We start from the raw sequence: 16,606 nt of genomic DNA, 5'->3' as shown, positions 1-16,606 counted from the left end.
AATCAATAATTTTTAAGCTAAATTTTTTATATAATCAACAAATACCTTTTAGCTTCTTCTTTTTTAAGCTTTTTTCCCTTAATTTTAACTTAAAAGTAGTTTTTAATTTAAAAAAGAGAGAGGTGACAAACATGCTCTTATTCATCATTATTTACTCTTCTACATTTTTCTGTCCCATTTTTACTCATTATGTAATGGTCTCTGCATGAAAAAAGTATGTGACAAATCCCCTATTCCAAAAGAAGTAACTGCAGGCAGCTCTGCTGACAAAAACTAGGGGAAAAAAAATAACATTTTAATCTTCACTTTTACGGAAGAGCCATTTAGCTTAGTTTTAAAAAAAATTATAGTAATAATAAAAGAGCTAAGACAGCTATTACTTAATTTGAGGTTAAGAAATTAGCAGCCAATATTTCTTTAGGTTTATTATATAAATTACAAATTATTGGTGGCTTTTCGTCTCAAATAAAGGTAAAAACTCTTGAGTTGGTGATTTATGTAAATTGGAGAATAACTTTGCGAATAAATATCTTCAGGAAAAAAGAAGAAGTCAAAGTCCTAAAATAGACAATAATTTAGCTCTGGACACTCAGTCCGCCACATGAATATTATATCTTAAATTATTATTTAATTCCTTAACTATGCCTATGTCTATGTATTTGTGTATTTGTATATGTTTCCTATGATTTCAGGTGTGCAACTGAAACTTGCGAGTCCTACAAAAACATGGCAAAATCCAATTCTGCTGTTACAGTATCCAACAACAACATGCTTGATTCTGCTACTCCTCATGCCACAGTTTCTGGCTTCGTACTTGAGGATGTTCCTCATCTATCTGATTACATCCCTGACCTCCCTGTAACTCCCTTTCTCTCTTTCTATTGATGCTTGGTTTGCCATAAAACAGAAGAAAATTGAATGAAGTTATGCTGTTTTATTTCAATTATATGTATTTGATTTTTAACAAAATGATTTTTTTTATTTTGTGGGCTTCTGATTGATCATGCAGACATATCCTGACCCGTTACAAGACAACCCTTCCTATTCTGTTGTTAAGTAAGATACTGTGTGTGTGTCAAACATTTGATTCTTTCTAGTGTTGTTTTACTATGTTGTGATTGGTTAATTGATGTTTCCACAGGCAGTATTTCGTACATGTGGATGATACAGTGGCGCAACAGGCCAGTAATTTTTTACTTTTTACTTTTTTTTTTTTTTTTCTTATTCTCTTTTCATAGCTTGTTTCTCTGCCTTTGTAGTGTTCTACTATTCTTGTAGTGTTTCTGAGTTATTTATTCGGATTTGTTTCCTTTGTGTAGATAGTTGTACATAAGAATAGTCCCAGAGGGATCCATTTCAGGCGTGCAGGGCCTGCTCAGAAGGTTTGCCTTTATATATTTATTTTTGGTCAAAACTGAGACCATGGCTTCCACCGATGTAATTTATGGGAAGACAACACTGATTTGTATGATTGGCAGGTATATTTTGATTCAGAGGAAGTGCATGCTTGTATTGTCACATGTGGTGGTCTTTGTCCTGGTCTAAACACAGTGATTAGAGAAATAGTGTGTGGCTTATACCATATGTATGGAGTGCACAAAGTTTTGGGAATACAGGTACTATTTATGTACCAATTACCATCACTTAGCAGCTTCTTTTTCTTTCTTTCTTTTTAAATTTTTTATGGGCATTGGATAGTTTTTGGTGATGGTGTTTGTTTCATTGAAGTATAATGTAATGTTTGGTTAAATGTAGGGAGGATATAGAGGTTTTTATTCTCGAAATACAGTTCCTTTAACACCGAAGGTTGTCAATGATATCCACAAACGTGGTGGAACCATCCTTGGGACATCATATGGAGGCCATGATACCTCAAGGATTGTGGATAGCATTCAGGATCGGGGCATTAATCAGGTTTATATTCTTGGAGGATATGAAACTCAAAAGGAGGCAGCTATGATTTTTGAGGTGATTAACTCTTTTGAGAACATATGTTTTACATGTTTGTTAGATATGATTATTTTTACTAGTTAAATTTATACTCATTAGGTTTAGTTACTTACACAGGAAATTAGAAGACGTGGCATGAAAGTTGCAGTGGTTGGAATTCCAAAAACTATTGATAATGATATCCCGGTAAGGATGCTTTGATTGTTCATGCGGAAATCTGCACTCTTATGCCATTGTACTCAAAAAGAAAAAAAGGATTTGTATTTTAAGTATCACCTATTTAATGCCATTCTGTATCTGAAATAGGTTATTGACAAGTCAATTGGTTTCGACACTGCTGTTGAAGAGGCACAACGAGCCATCAATTCTGCTCATGTGGAAGCAGAAAGCAATGAGAATGGTATTGGTCTTGTTAAGTTAATGGGGCGTTACAGTGGTAAGCTTCGTTCATTCCTATGGTAATTTTACAACTTCAGCCTAATGGTATAATATTGCATAGAAGATCTGAAAATGGACTTGTAAGCTGCTATGATGCTTGATTATCCTCTACAAATCCATGTTCATAATTCTCTCTTTTGTTTACAAGGAAAAGTGAGGATTATAATCATTAATTGGAAAATCAAACTGTTGAGATTGTGATAAAACACATGCACGTATATAACAAAATAAGTTGTTGTTTCTGTTTTTTGAGATTGTCAAAAGTCTGTGCGATACAAGAAGAAACGAAGTTTTCACATTCTTATATCTTTGCCATATCTTGAATTAGTTGTTATAGTCACCGAATATTGACATGTCCTTGCAGGATGTATAGCCATGTATGCAACTCTTGCCAGCCGAGATGTTGACTGTTGCTTGATTCCAGAATCACACTTTTACCTTGAGGGTCCAGGTGGACTCTTGGAGTTCATTGAGAAAAGACTCAAAGAACAGGGGCACATGGTTATAGTAATAGCTGAAGGAGCAGGTCTGGAACTTATTTCTAACAACCTATCTGTTATGACTAAGCAGGATGTTTCTGCCGACAAGTTGCTTCATGATGTTGGTCTGTGGCTATCCCAGAAAATTAAGGTAAAAACTCTGGAATTTTTTTTTTTTTAAATATTAAATGTGTTAGTTTTTCTTGCATGATAACCCTGCGATTGTAAGGTGGACAGTTCTGAAGTTGGGTAATTAGAAAAACCACACTTGATGTAATTAAACAAAGAATTCATTGTAGACTTTCAGGATAGCAACATAGATATATAAAGTTATTTCAACTGTTAGAGAAGTTTTAAGATATTCAGCATCACAGCATCATTCGTTTGGAATTGTATATTTTCTGTCGAAATTCATGCAAACAAGAAATCGTTTATTTGAATCAATAGGTTTTCATGCTGCAGAATTTCCTTTTTTTGATTTTCCATTTAAATATTTATTTCTGCTGTAGGATCACTTTGCAAAACTTCAAAAGATGACTATAAATCTGAAGTACATTGGTGAGCTCTCTTCTTTTAACTGTATATTTCTTAAAGAACAAAATGTTTTGACCAATCAAAATATTGTGTCGCAGATCCTACTTACATGATCCGTGCTATTCCAAGTAATGCATCTGATAATGTGTTTTGCACCCTTCTCGCCCAAAGTGCTGTTCATGGAGCAATGGCTGGATACACAGGCTTCACAGTGGGCCCAGTTAATGGCAGAAATTGTTACATTCCATTTCATGTAAGTTCTGGTGACTCTTGCCAAATCAGTTTGCTGTCGTAACATTTACTTGGTGGTTTCAACAAAAAATAAGAAGAAAAATAAAACATTTACTTGGTGATCATTAACAATTAACCACACTAAATGGTTATTTTCATCTTTATGCGTGCAATATTAAATCACTTAGGCCGGTCCTATCTCAAATTCTCCCTTTATTTTGACTGGAGGTGTATATATCTGACACAATTTTCTGCATTACCTTATATTAATTTTTGCAAAGAAGCTACTCTTGCATTACTACTAGTTCACCTTAATTAGAACGTCGTTTTGGATGTGCAGCTGATAAACGAGGGAGAGAAGAGGGTCGTGATAACTGATCGGATGTGGGCAAGGTTACTAGCTTCAACCCATCAGCCTAGCTTTTGAATCCTCAAAATATCACAGGAGAAGAAACAGAAGAAAGAACGGAACATATATCAGACGGGTCGAATCATCCAGAAACATCTATCTATGGCTAAACCTAGCGTAATCAAGGCACAAGTGTAACATCAAGTTTTAATGCTTAAAACTTAGGTCTTTGATATCCAAAAGAGATTACACGTTTTAAACTATAGTTATAAATTAATAAAGCCTATAAAATGTTGTAACTCATGTTTCATAAGCAAATTTAATGCACATAAGAACAAATTAGATAATTCACACAAGATAAAACCAAATCGGTACATCTCTTGCCTTGCGGTATTTAAACTATAATGAGTACATCAATATTTATAATTTATAAACTTTTGATAGTCAAATTTTACATCTTAGAAAGTAAAGATAAATATAAAGAAAGATCTGCACAACAGTAGCAGCATCTTTTCTTTTAGTTATCTCTTGTGAATACAGTGTTAATAACCTCTTTCAGATTATTGCAACCTACAACTCTCATCTTTTCTAGACCTTCAGTTTCTAAAACTTTTTCAGCTTGCTTCGGTACTATACAAATTCTGTAACCCAACTTCGCCACTGTATACACCCTTTTCTCAATTCTAGGAACCTGTATCATGAAATAAACCCACCAAGCCAAGGAATGATAAAATAAATAAAACAAACAATTCGTTAAATTTTGAATGAATGAATACAAGCAAGTTACAGTTATTAGAAAGCAAAGACAAAAAGGCATTGTTTTAAATTACCACATATTTAACAAATGCAAAAGTATCGAAGCTTAAGATCCCTTGATACAACTGGATACGACGTCCTAGGTTTTACTCTAGGTTGCATGGTTTCAATCAATCTAAGTCAATTTCTAATGCAAAGTGTGAGGATGAAGCAGTAAAAATGCTCCACTTCGCCCTATCATGTTATGGTTTTTCCGAACTAAAACTGTCTAGATAATTCAATTCCACACTAAACAGCAGAGTTCAGTAATACTATTTTGCAGCAATTTCATTACTATTTAGAAATCTGAATATACCACAAAAGAAAGAACACGTGAGATCCCAGGCAACTGACCATAAAATCTCACAAAGAAAAGGCTTTCATAGCTGGAAATCGGATGCAAAGTTGGTATCATTAAGCTCGTCAATATAATGGTCAGCACACCGCTACCCTATTGAAAACTCTAAATTGGCCTTTAAACGTCATAGTGGCAAGTAGTAATATTTGTTAGAGTAGTTGTTGGAATATTTCAGTGTATATAATGGAATAGTCTCACATCTTGTGAGCTTAGTCCATTAGGTTTTTTAGTCTCTTTAAATAAAGAGCTCTTGTACATTGTAACACACAATTATTCAATATACCATTATTCTATTATTCAATCTCAAGTTGGTCTCAAGTTGGTACCAGAGCTGGTTGTTCTGGGGACCCTCGCTTCCACTAAAACCCTAAGCCCACTATTTAGGTATTCTCTTTTACTTTGTCTTGCGTCCTTCCGGCAAGTTTTCCTCTACGTCGTGCGTCCCTCCGGCTTGTTTTGCAACTGTTCATTGACGTCACTGTTCATCTTGCCCGTACGGTCATTATTCATCGGGTCTGTATAGTTACTGTTCACGTCCGTGCAATCACTGTTAGAGTTTCTAGAGTTACTGTTCATCGCCGAAAACAAGTATTCCTTCTTGTTCGGTTATTCGGTTGATTTTATTTGCTTTGTTCTGCAAGTTTTTATTGCGTTCGTAATTGTAGAATCATCTCCTCCTCCTGATTCATCTTCTGTTGTTTATTCCACTGCTCTTGTTTCCAGTACTGACTCTCGCGGGAACAGTGAACGTAGTCAAAGACCTCGTTGTAGTTATTGTCAGCAACTTGGTCATTATGAGGAGTGTTGTTACACAAAGTATCCTCACATGCGACCTTCTTATGCTGCGAATATAGTTCAGTCAGATACTCCTTCATCTGGTTTAGTCTCTCTCCTACAGACAATGTAGCACTTGAGACTCTTCTCAGGAAGGCTTCTCCTTAGTCTCAGCCTTCTGTTGCAGATACTGGTAATCTGGTTGCTTGTATTTCTCATTCTTTATCACTTGGCCCTTGGATATTTAACTCAGGTGCTACCGATCATCTCTGTGGTAATAAGGAACAATTTACGTCTCTTACTTACTCTGATCATTTACCTTCTTTTACCCTTGCTGATGGAACCAAAGCCCAAGTTTGTGGGATTGGACAAGCTCATCCGACCTCTACCTTGACCTTGACATCTGTTTATTACATCCCTGGCGTCCCTTATAACTTAATTTTTATTAGTAAATTGGTTCACTCCCTCACTTGCACCATTACTTTCTCTAACCATTATGTTCATGTGCAGGATCCCGGTACGAGGGAGATGATTGGATAGGGTTGTGAGTCATGAGGGCTTTATTATCTGGTTGTACCTCGTCCTACAGTGGCAAGCTCTCTTACAAAATTTTCACAACTTATCCACAGTCGCCTCAATCATCCAAGTCTTTCAAAATTGCAAAAGATGGTTCCGCTTTTATCTAGTATTCAATCTTTAGATTGTCTGTCGTGTCATCAAGGGAAGCACACACGCTCCTCCTTTGCCAGTCGAGTCAATAAACGAGCTGATGCTCCTTTTTCTCTTATTCATTCAGATATTTGGGGTCCAAGTCGTACTGTTTGTTTTAGGTTTTCGGCATTTTGTTACTTTTATTGATGATTATTCCCGTTGTACCTGGATTTATCTAATGAAAAATTGTTCTGAGTTATTCCCCATTTATAAAAAGTTCTCTGCTGAGGTTCACACTCAATTTGGTGTTTCTATTCGTATTCTACATAGTGATAATGAATTTGTTTCTTTTGACTTTTCTAATTCCTTGGCTACAAAAGGTACTTTACACCAGACCACTTGTCCTCACCCCACAACAAAATAAGGTGGTCGAACGTAAAAACAGACATTTTTTGTTGTCTTATTTTTTTTATATAGACTAACAGGCTAAACCAGACTTTTATTTTTTGTAAATAAACCAGACCACAGGCTGATAATTATATTCATAACAGGTAACAGGCTTGATCAGGCTGACACATTTAAACACAGGCTTAGCCTTTTAAGGCCAAAGCTCGGCTCAGCTCGGCCCGTTAACACCCCTACCCTCCGGTTCCTACACCAAAGGCTCTTCCCATTGCCCAAAGAAAAGGTATACGTACTACTCGTAACCCTTATCCTCTTTATACTTTTTTAAGCTATAACTGTCTTTCTATTCCTCATTTCACCTCCACAGGTGAAGCACTTTCCCATCCAGGGTGGCGCCAAGTAATGCTTGATGAAATGACTGCTCTTCATTTCAATAGCACTTGAGATCTTATTCCTCCTCCTCCGGGAAAGTCTATTGTTGGTTGCCGGTGGGTCTTTAATGTCAAGGTTGGGCCTAATGGCTATGTTGATCATCTCAAGGCACGCTTAGTCACCAAGAGTTTTACTCAATTTTTGATCTTGACTATAGTGACACGTTTTTTCCTATTGCTAAGATGGCATCTGTTAACATGTTTCTTACCCTCATTGTTGTTCGTCACTGGCCATTCCTTCAACTAGACATTAAAAATGCTTTTCTTCATGGTGATTTACAAGAAGAGGTTTACATGGAGCAACCACCTGGGTTTGTTGCTCAAGGGAAGTCTGGGAAGGTATGTAGACTTCATAAGTCCTTATATGGCCTCAAGGAGTCTCCTCGGACATGGTTTAGCCGTTTCAGTTCTGCCATTCAGGCTTTTGACTTAATCCGCATTAAGGTCGATCATTCTGTGATTTATAGGTTCACATCTCCTAACAAGTGCATATATCTGTTAGCCTATTTTGACGACATTATTCTCACTGGAAGTGATCAAGCTGGGATTCACCAGTTAAAATAGTATTTGTTTAGTCAATTTCAAACGAAAGATCTTGGTAAGCTTCGTTACTTCTTAGGGGTTGAAGTGGCACAGTCTAGATAGGGGATTTATATTTGTCAAAGAAAATATGCCTTGGATATCCTAGAGGAGACTAGTATGTTGGGGTGTAAGCCGGTTGATACACCCATGGATCTTACTATCAAAGTACTACCCGAACAGGGAGAGCCATTATCTAATCCTGGACATTATCGGAGGTTGATTGGGAAGCTTAATTGTCTCATTGTGACTAAGCCGGACATTTCTTTTGTTGTTAGTGTGGCTAGTCAGTTCCTTGACTTTCCTTGTGATTCTCATTGGGATGCTGCTATAAAGATCCTCCGGTACATCAAAGGAGCACCAGGAAAAGACTTATTATATTCAGATCAGGGAAATACAGAAATTTGTGATTATTCAAATGCTGATTGGGCAGGATCACCCTCGGATAGGCGCTCTACTTCAGGCTATTGTGTCTTCTTTGGAGGAAACCTGATTTCTTGGAAAAGTAAAAAACAAATTGTTGTTGCCCGCTCTAGTGCAGAGGCCAAGTATCGTGCAATGAGAGTTGCTATCTGTGAGCTAATCTGGTTAAAACAGTTAATTCGAGAGCTCCATCTTTGTGAACAGAAACAACCCATGACACTCATTTGTGACAATCAAATTGCGCTACATATATCATCTAATCCTGTATTTCATGAGAGAACCAAACATATAGAGATCGATTGTCATTTCACTCGAGAAAAGATTCAGTCAGGAGAAATCAAAACGACATTTATCAACTCCAATGATCAACTTGCGGATGTCTTCACTAAAGCTCTTAGAGATCCTCGGGTTGAATACATTTGTGGCAAGTGGGGTGCTTATAATATATACGCACCAGCTTGAGGGGAAGTGTTAGAGTAGTTGTTAGAATAGTTCAGTGCATATAATAGAATAGTCCCACATCTTGTGGGCTTAGCCTATTAAGTCTTTTAGTCTCTTTAGATAAAGAGCTCTTGTATATTATAACACACAATTATTCAATATACCATTATTCTATTATTCAATCTCAAGTATATTTAACATTAAAAAGAACATGCTCACCATGCGAAGCTCTCCACCAAGGCCAATTTCACCAATGAATGCAATGCCTTTTGGAATAGGGAACTCCAAGAAACTGGAAATAGGAAAAAAGACAACAAAGATAATAGATAAATGCAACAAAAAATTAAAATCTAGAATAATATATTGGAAAAGAAGTGGATAAGAATACAACAGTGTAATAGTCCTGGTTAACTTATTAGACTTTGGCTGTAAGAATTATTTCTCCAAACAAGGAGCATGGAATGGTCAACAATAACCTTCTCAATCCATATGTTTCATTCTGCATTACCGGCTAACAGGATTCAACATCATTTCAAATAAATTAGAACATGAACCTGCTGCAAATTGCAGCTGCTATTGCAAGATCTCCAGCTGTCTCAGTCATGGTCAATCCACTAACAACATTCAAAAACACAGCCTGTTGTACAAAGGCAAGACAAGGGAATAGAATATAAGAATACAATACAAGTTAAATAACAAACTATGGACTTCATAACAAGTTAAATAACAAACTATGGACAACTGTTTTGGAAGATGAGAATTCACAAAAAAATTTGCTGTGAAATTCCAGATGAACCTGTACAGATTTGAAAGACAAGCCAAAAGTGAAAACAACTATTTGTTGCAGTTGGCACCAGTAATTCCTTTTAAGTTCACTGTTATAATCCAATCACTGCACTTTTAATTTTGAGAGAAAAGATGCAGATTGCAGATCATACTCTTACCGCCTCCCAAAGAAAAATATGAGATAGGCTTTAGTATTCTGTTAAAGAAAAGGATGGTTAAAGTAAATTTTTAGAATTAATGGCTATTTAGGAAACAATATCCTTTGAGAGTCTTTTTCTTCTATTCCACTACGACATTATAAGGCCAAACCAAAAATAAAAATAAAAATTCCTCCTCAACCAAATGTTTCCCCCCTCCCCCATTATGTCTCCGAAAAAGGCCTGTCCTTCCTTGCTTGTTACTCACGTTTGTTTTACTCAAGCCTCGGGAACCGAAACAGTTGAACAAGGGCATTTGGTAGCCACATAGCAGTTGGCGCAATAGGGGAACAAGGGCACACCCAAGAAATATCCATTCCCTTGGCTTATTTCTTGAGGTAAGTTTTCCTTAAGGCTCCTACTTGGATGGGATAGGAACTAATCTAGGTTTATAGGGTTCATTTCGAGGATTTTTGGATTTACTGGTAGGTTGCACAAAGTGGGTTCATAGAAATAATTGTTTTGCGGTTTGGACTTTGGAATGGATTGTATAACCCAGGCAGCATCTCCATGTCCAAAGAGTATTTGGTGAGACAAGATGAAATGCATACTGGTTGTGAGTATCTAATTTCATATTCTATTTTGTGCTTCATAAATTTTTAGTGTCTATTTTCCTTAGTTTAATGCTAGAAAATATCCTTCAATCATTTTGCTTTTTAAACTATTTGACAACTACTGAATCTGTTTATTATTATTATTAGAGTTTTTTCACACTTTCAAATCTTCAAAAATTTTAACAATTGAAGTTCCAGATGGTCCCTTTAGTCCTTTTTCCTCTTCATCTCCCCCCTTTTCTTCTTTTCCCCTTCTTTCATCACTTTTATATTTATATTTATATTTATATATTTATATATATATATATATATATATGTATATATATTTTTTATCACTATTTTATTTATTTATTTTTATTTTTATTTTTATTTTTTATTTTATTTTTCAACCCTTTCGTATCTTTTATTTGGATTCATCTGCCACCGACCCCAATTAATTTGGGATAAAAGTGATGTTGATGTTGACGTTGAAGTTCCATAAAATCTTGGGACAAGCTTTTTCTTTTTTGGTCACCGGACAAGATTTTTCTTTAAGTCATTTCTGTCTGACAGTGCTAATCTGAATGACAACATAAATGAATTACTTGTTCTGTTGTGATTAACAGTTTGAATGTGTATCACCAAAATTTCTATAAGACGGATTGATATGATACATTATTGGATCACTTCTAGAAATGCATTTTTATTTAAATGTAAATTTTCAGTTTTGAGTGAGAAACCATGTTTAGGATACTGCAACTAACAATAGTAGTTGTTAGCCTCAGCAAACCTTCATTATACACCAAGTCCCAACTAGTAAAAGTTACTAGTACCATGCTATATAATTTGGGATTGGAACAAATACGATTGTTTGACACTTTGACATGCAGAGAACAAAGTGCCACAAAATAGAGAATGTTCAAAGGCTACGTCTTGAGTCCTGGGTATGCTATATTACTGTAAAAGACAACAAATGAATTTTAACTTATTTTTATGACCGTGTATGTTGAGGGATTTTTAAAGTTATGATTGAGCAGTTCTCGGTTATAATTGACTATTATCGGTTGTTGTTGGTAAATTAAATACATAATATGTAACATTTTTCTGACAGTATTATTTCATGGAAAACAAATGAGTAGCTTAATCACCCGAATTCATGAAAAATATGTTTTAAGATGTAGTTTTCAGTTTTTATGGATAAGCCATGATTTTGTTGGAAGTTGTTTAGCTGCTGTGGATCTTGGTTGTTCACTGAGTTATATCACTCAATTCCAAAATTATGTTTGCCAGATTAAGGAAAAGAGATAGTGTCTAGTTCAAATCAGTCTTTGAAAGACTGAATTCTACATTTGGTGGACCCACACTTGTCCTAGTAAGCGAATTTAGTAGATGTTTCTTTGGTTTGGATTATTGGTTACGGTGAACAGTTATTTACAAGCAGGATCCACATGTGTATTTTTTTTTTTTTTGTTATGTATGTTATCGATCTTCAGGGGGTACTTATGATTCGACCATATGATACTGTTATGAATGGATAACGTTATGATTAGGTTTCAATTTGATTTTGTGAACTCCATTGATTTTGTGTTGATGAATCTTGTGGAATTTAAGCTCTTATTTACTGTTTGTACTTTTTGGATGTCCTAGTTTTATAAGAAACTCTGCTCCATTTTTAAAAAAAAATATTACATATCTTCTTTTAATTTCAGTAAATGGTCTAAAGGCTTGCTAGGTTAGTTTGTCAATCTTATGTGCTAGTCACTGCCCTTATTGTCGGGTCATGAGTGGATCTCTGAGCCTATCTGTTTTCTTCCCCCTTGAAATCAAAAGAAGAGATCAATAAATTAAGAATAATTAGTGAAAAGATGGGCACATTTTTTTACATTCCCATATTAAAAATTAGCTTTCTAGTGTTATATTTCGATTTTTTTAATTTTCATCTTTATAATTTAGTTGATTCAATTCTGTGAAATCATCAATATTGACATGATATGTGTATTATGATGAAACAAAACATGTGAAACCCACTCACTGGCAATACATAGATAAAACTTGATAGGATATATTGCATTTATAAATCAGCTTACATTTTCTTGGAGATGAAGACCGGCTTGCTTTATAAGAACCTACAATTCCAGGAACAGTGTAAAATGCACAACTGAACAAATTTCAATGCCGTAGATTATATTTTAAACAAGAGAATCAATAAGCCCTCAATCATCTCTTTCATTCATTTTCTCATGAAGATAAAGGAAAAAGAAAATTGACCATATGGTATGATTATGAAAGCAAGGATAAGATTGTGAGTAAATCATCAAAAACATACACATTTGATCAAATTAGCTCTATTTGCTTGGATCCCAGTAAATAGCCCTGAAGCTGAAGCTGGTACTGGGCAATCTGAAAGGCAAAGTGCCTGCAGAATAAATTTGAAAAATAGTCTAGATAATTTCTTTAAAGGATGTTGGAATAAAAATATAATAAAGAGGAAGAAGAAACATAGATACATAAACACAATAATGTGATTAAGGCATTGAGAATTCAAAACAATATAAGTTCTAACAGAAGGTGTCCAGGTGATAAGTAAAGATTGTTGAAAGGCCTCATCATCATGTGTTGGGAGTAGATCCTCTAATGTGTTAATTAACATGACCATGTTATGTGAGAGAATTCAAACCATACAAGGGTGGATCAATAGTGATAAGGGAAGAGAAATTTTTTTTATAAAAATAGGAAGTTACAAAATCATCATCGTGATTTGATTATTATGTTAAATAACACATGAAACGATCAATTTCCTAATGTGTTAATCACCATCCAAAATCTGGAAACTGCTATTAGTGTGTTTATCACAAACATTGAAGCCAGACTCATCTTGCAATTGCTTGCAATATATCCAAAAAAAAATTTATTTATTTTTTGGCAATCTAGGGGGGAAAAACACCCCAAAAAAGATCGAGTCAACACAACCTTACGAAGATTACAAACCAAAGATAAATCCACAATTAATGACAAGGTGATGGTGATGTTTCTCAAGAATTTTTTTGAATATAGAAGGAAGTACGTAATGGACTTAGCAACATCACAGTTTTTTATACAATAATAGTACAAAAGAAAATTACCTGAATTTCAATCAAGAAAGTTCTTGAACCATCCATTATTACAGCGATAGCTACCCCAGCTAAAAAATCTGAATCGTCGTGTTGTTCACTGAGAAATATTTCACTGGCATTTGAAACTGCCTGGAGTCCTGATTGTGACATCTCAAAAACTCCAAGCTGATCACATAAATCATGATCATCATAAAGATCAAATATCAGTTTTCTCATATCATCATGATCACAGAAGGGGGAAAAATTGAAGTTCAAATACTATTAAGAAATTGAAATAATAATAGCACATAAAGAAGTTTCTCTAATTAGTTAAATTGAGGGATGAAAATAACTTGCACAAGTACCAATGCACCACACTTTTTCAAACTATTTACCCAAGTGTCATGGCATAGAAACATTTTTCCAATATACCACGTTTTTTCAATCACATTAACTTCAGCAACGAGATTCACCGGATTCTGCCATGTGACAGAATCCTATCTGTTCGTCCTAAATTTCAGTTCTTCTGTCGCCCTATCTTTCCACTTCACATAAATTGTATTAAATTGACATTATTATTTTGTTATTAAATTGAAAATTTGTATTAAGTTAATTAAATCAAATAATAATTACTAATATAAATAATTATCATTTATGTGATCATATTTAAAATTCCTATAAATTCAAAAATCATTAATAACAATTTTATAATTGATTTTTGGGAAAAATATTTCTACAATTACTACAAATAAGTTACTTGCATTTATTCCTAAAACGACATCGTTTTTGTATTGAAATTTTAAAAAATTATAAATATAAAGACAATTATAACCCTGAAATAAATTAAAATTACAAAAATATCATAATTTCTGTCTAAAACGACGTCGTATTGAGCTTACTGCAGATAAGCTATCTGCAGTAACTATAGAAAAAGCAAACCCTGATTTTTTTTCTTTCCTAATTTGTCAAATCTAAACAATTATTTTGATAAATTAACTAAATTAAGATTATTATTTTGACATTAAATTCATGGAGTCAAATAATAATTAAAAAAGTAAATAATTTTAATTTATACGATGCATTTTTGAAATCTTAACAAATTCAAAAACATCAAATTTATAAATAATAATAACAATTTAATATTTATTTTAATTTGCTAGAAAAAATGCTCCCAAGGGGATTAAATTTTTTTAGACAAACAGGAGAGGGGGCGGGAAATTTTTAGAGATTCCAAAAGATTGCACTCAAATAAAAATTATGTAATAATTTTAAATATTACGTAACTTAATGAATTTATGCTCTCTTTTTTTGTAGACACGGAAATAAAATAATAATAATAATAATGGCTTTTTGACCCTTTTGCCCCTAATTAAATAATTAATAACCAATTTGCCCCTCCCCCAGAACTATCCACCATCTTGCCCCCATTTAGTCGATTAAGTTGCACTTTTAATCGACTAAATGGGCTAAACTCAGAAATCATGAAACGCGAATTTTAGTCGACTAAAAACTAACCTTAATCGACTACATTGTTTGCACTTTTAGTCGACTAAGCACATTATTTAGTCGACTAAATGTCGCAGATCAGGTTTTTTAAAAACCCCCCATTTCGCAAAGGGAGTTATTTTCAAACCCTAATCGACTAAATCGCTACATTCCGTCCCCTCTCTCCAACCAAGTTCGAATCTCAACCCTTGAAGGTGCGATTGAAGCTTCCTTGGTTCACATTTGCGAAATCGACATTTAGGTAACGTATTCTGACTTGCATTTGGTTTTAAGTTTAGTTTTTTTTTTTGTTTTCTCCATGCATTTGAATTCTGTTTGCGGTTTTGTGGATTTAGGTTAGGGGTAGGGTGCTAAGTTTGTTGTGAGGGTGAGGGTTAGGGTTGATGTGGTGCCTTAGGCTTAGGGTTAGGGTTATGTTAGGGTTAGGGTTAGGGTTAGGGTTAGGGTTTATGTTGCTGTTTTGTTTGGGTTGTAGTGTTAGGGCAAGGAATGGGTTTTTGTGATGTGCTAGGGTTAGGGTTAGGGTTTCTGTTTTAGGGTTAGGGTTAGGGTTTCTGTTTTATGTTTTATTTTAGGATTAGGTTTTGTTTTTTATATTGAATTTTAAATTTTTTGATATTGTTATTGTTCATTGATTTTTGTTTCCACTTGCATTGTAGGTACAGTTGTTCCCATGGCTGGCCGTAGAAGATCGTCTAGCACTGGAAATGAGAGACGACAGAAGCTACGACAAGACCGTCCGTCTTCGTCAAGGCCACAAGAGGAAGACCCCGCTGCTGTCGACCTCCCATTCGGATACTTGTTCGAGAATGACCCGGTGGTTCATGAATCTTTTGTCCGTGACTTTGTTAACCGACCGATTTGTGGGGCCAAATCACTTGATACAGCCTTTTTTGAACAAGAAGGTTTTTAACATTGTGAGGTGGTTGAAGGAATCACATCTTAGGACCTTGGCTGAACTGTCGTGTTCATATTCTGAGCTGCATGTACGGGCCTTCTACCATAACCTCAGCTACCATCAGGGTGAGCTGAGGTCTAGGGTCTGCGGGGTGGAGATCATCATGACGGCTCCGGTATGGTTGGAGATCATCATGACGGCTCCGGTATGGTTGGAGTTACTGGGGTATGACTTTGATTCTGCGCAGACTGTGGAATATGACGCAGACAGCGGGACCATACTTCCAGGATATACACGCGGTGATGCCGTGCAGGAGCAGAGGAGAGTCCGTGGGCAACACATTGCCTATACGGTGGGGTTGCTTACTATGGAGTCCCGCATACTACACTATGTCATCACCCACATTCTGTTTCCGCGAGCGTTCAATCATTCCAGGGTGTTGGAGCATGACATTCCCATCATGTGGGCTATCCGACATTGTACTTCGGTGAACTGGAGGCACTACATCTGTTGGATGATGTATAAGGCCAAACACAAGGGTGCACTTCCATTTGCTTGTCTTGTTCAGAGGATATTGGAGCATTTCGATGTTCCCATGGGTAATGTGACCTTGAAGAAGACCACAAGGTATAATCATAAGTTTGGAAAACGTCTACTGGAGCAGTGCAAGATGACAAAGAACCCCCAAACAGGAGTGTGGCAGTTCACAGGTGCGGCTGATGTTGAGGTTCCTGATGTTGCTCCAGTTGTAGACAT

At 35.4% G+C, this 16,606-nt stretch overlaps 2 protein-coding genes across 3 annotated transcripts; one reads left to right on the top strand and one right to left on the bottom strand.

Annotated features, from left to right (window-relative positions):
* The first annotated feature begins 628 nt into the window (after nucleotides 1-628).
* LOC133313452 (ATP-dependent 6-phosphofructokinase 3-like) lies at nucleotides 629-4,224 on the top strand. Of its 2 annotated transcripts, none has more exons than XM_061514824.1 (12): nucleotides 629-858; nucleotides 1,010-1,056; nucleotides 1,142-1,181; nucleotides 1,320-1,382; nucleotides 1,479-1,616; nucleotides 1,756-1,968; nucleotides 2,068-2,136; nucleotides 2,257-2,386; nucleotides 2,753-3,018; nucleotides 3,377-3,425; nucleotides 3,500-3,682; nucleotides 3,989-4,224. In XM_061514824.1, the coding sequence occupies exons 1-12, from the start codon at nucleotides 727-729 to the stop codon at nucleotides 4,057-4,059; spliced, it is 1,401 nt and encodes a 466-aa protein (XP_061370808.1). In that variant the 5' UTR covers nucleotides 629-726; the 3' UTR covers nucleotides 4,060-4,224. The 2 variants fall into 2 exon arrangements, with proteins under 2 accessions (XP_061370808.1, XP_061370807.1); XM_061514823.1 differs by having other exon boundaries at nucleotides 3,500-3,654; nucleotides 3,973-4,216.
* Nucleotides 4,225-4,409: 185 nt separating this feature from the next.
* LOC133313453 (uncharacterized) lies at nucleotides 4,410-13,633 on the bottom strand. Its single transcript, XM_061514825.1, has 6 exons — nucleotides 13,477-13,633; nucleotides 12,681-12,770; nucleotides 12,442-12,480; nucleotides 9,393-9,475; nucleotides 9,058-9,130; nucleotides 4,410-4,672 (listed from the first exon to the last, which is right to left on the bottom strand). The coding sequence occupies exons 1-6, from the start codon at nucleotides 13,615-13,617 to the stop codon at nucleotides 4,499-4,501; spliced, it is 600 nt and encodes a 199-aa protein (XP_061370809.1). The 5' UTR covers nucleotides 13,618-13,633; the 3' UTR covers nucleotides 4,410-4,498.
* Nucleotides 13,634-16,606: the final 2,973 nt, after the last annotated feature.

This window comes from Gastrolobium bilobum, unplaced genomic scaffold (assembly GCF_033153095.1).
Source record: "Gastrolobium bilobum isolate Gb01-03AN ecotype WA unplaced genomic scaffold, APGP_CSIRO_Gbil_v1 utg218198, whole genome shotgun sequence".
Taxonomy (NCBI): Eukaryota; Viridiplantae; Streptophyta; class Magnoliopsida; order Fabales; family Fabaceae; genus Gastrolobium; species Gastrolobium bilobum.
The sequence above is the reverse complement of the archived record's forward strand: the minus strand, read 5'-3'. Positions and strand labels throughout refer to the sequence as shown.

Coding starts and splice junctions, on each gene's coding strand:
- LOC133313453 (XM_061514825.1), bottom strand. CDS start 13,617: ATGTCACAATCAGGACTCCAGGCAGTTTCAAATGCCAGTGAAATATTT. Junction 12,481..12,680: donor GAGCTAATTTGATCAAATGT/GTATGTTTTTGA, acceptor CTGGAATTGTAG/GTTCTTATAAAGCAAGCCGG. Junction 9,131..9,392: donor GCAGCTGCAATTTGCAGCAG/GTTCATGTTCTA, acceptor TCCTATTTCCAG/TTTCTTGGAGTTCCCTATTC.
- LOC133313452 (XM_061514824.1), top strand. CDS start 727: ATGGCAAAATCCAATTCTGCTGTTACAGTATCCAACAACAACATGCTT. Junction 859..1,009: donor ATTACATCCCTGACCTCCCT/GTAACTCCCTTT, acceptor TTGATCATGCAG/ACATATCCTGACCCGTTACA. Junction 1,617..1,755: donor ACAAAGTTTTGGGAATACAG/GTACTATTTATG, acceptor GGTTAAATGTAG/GGAGGATATAGAGGTTTTTA.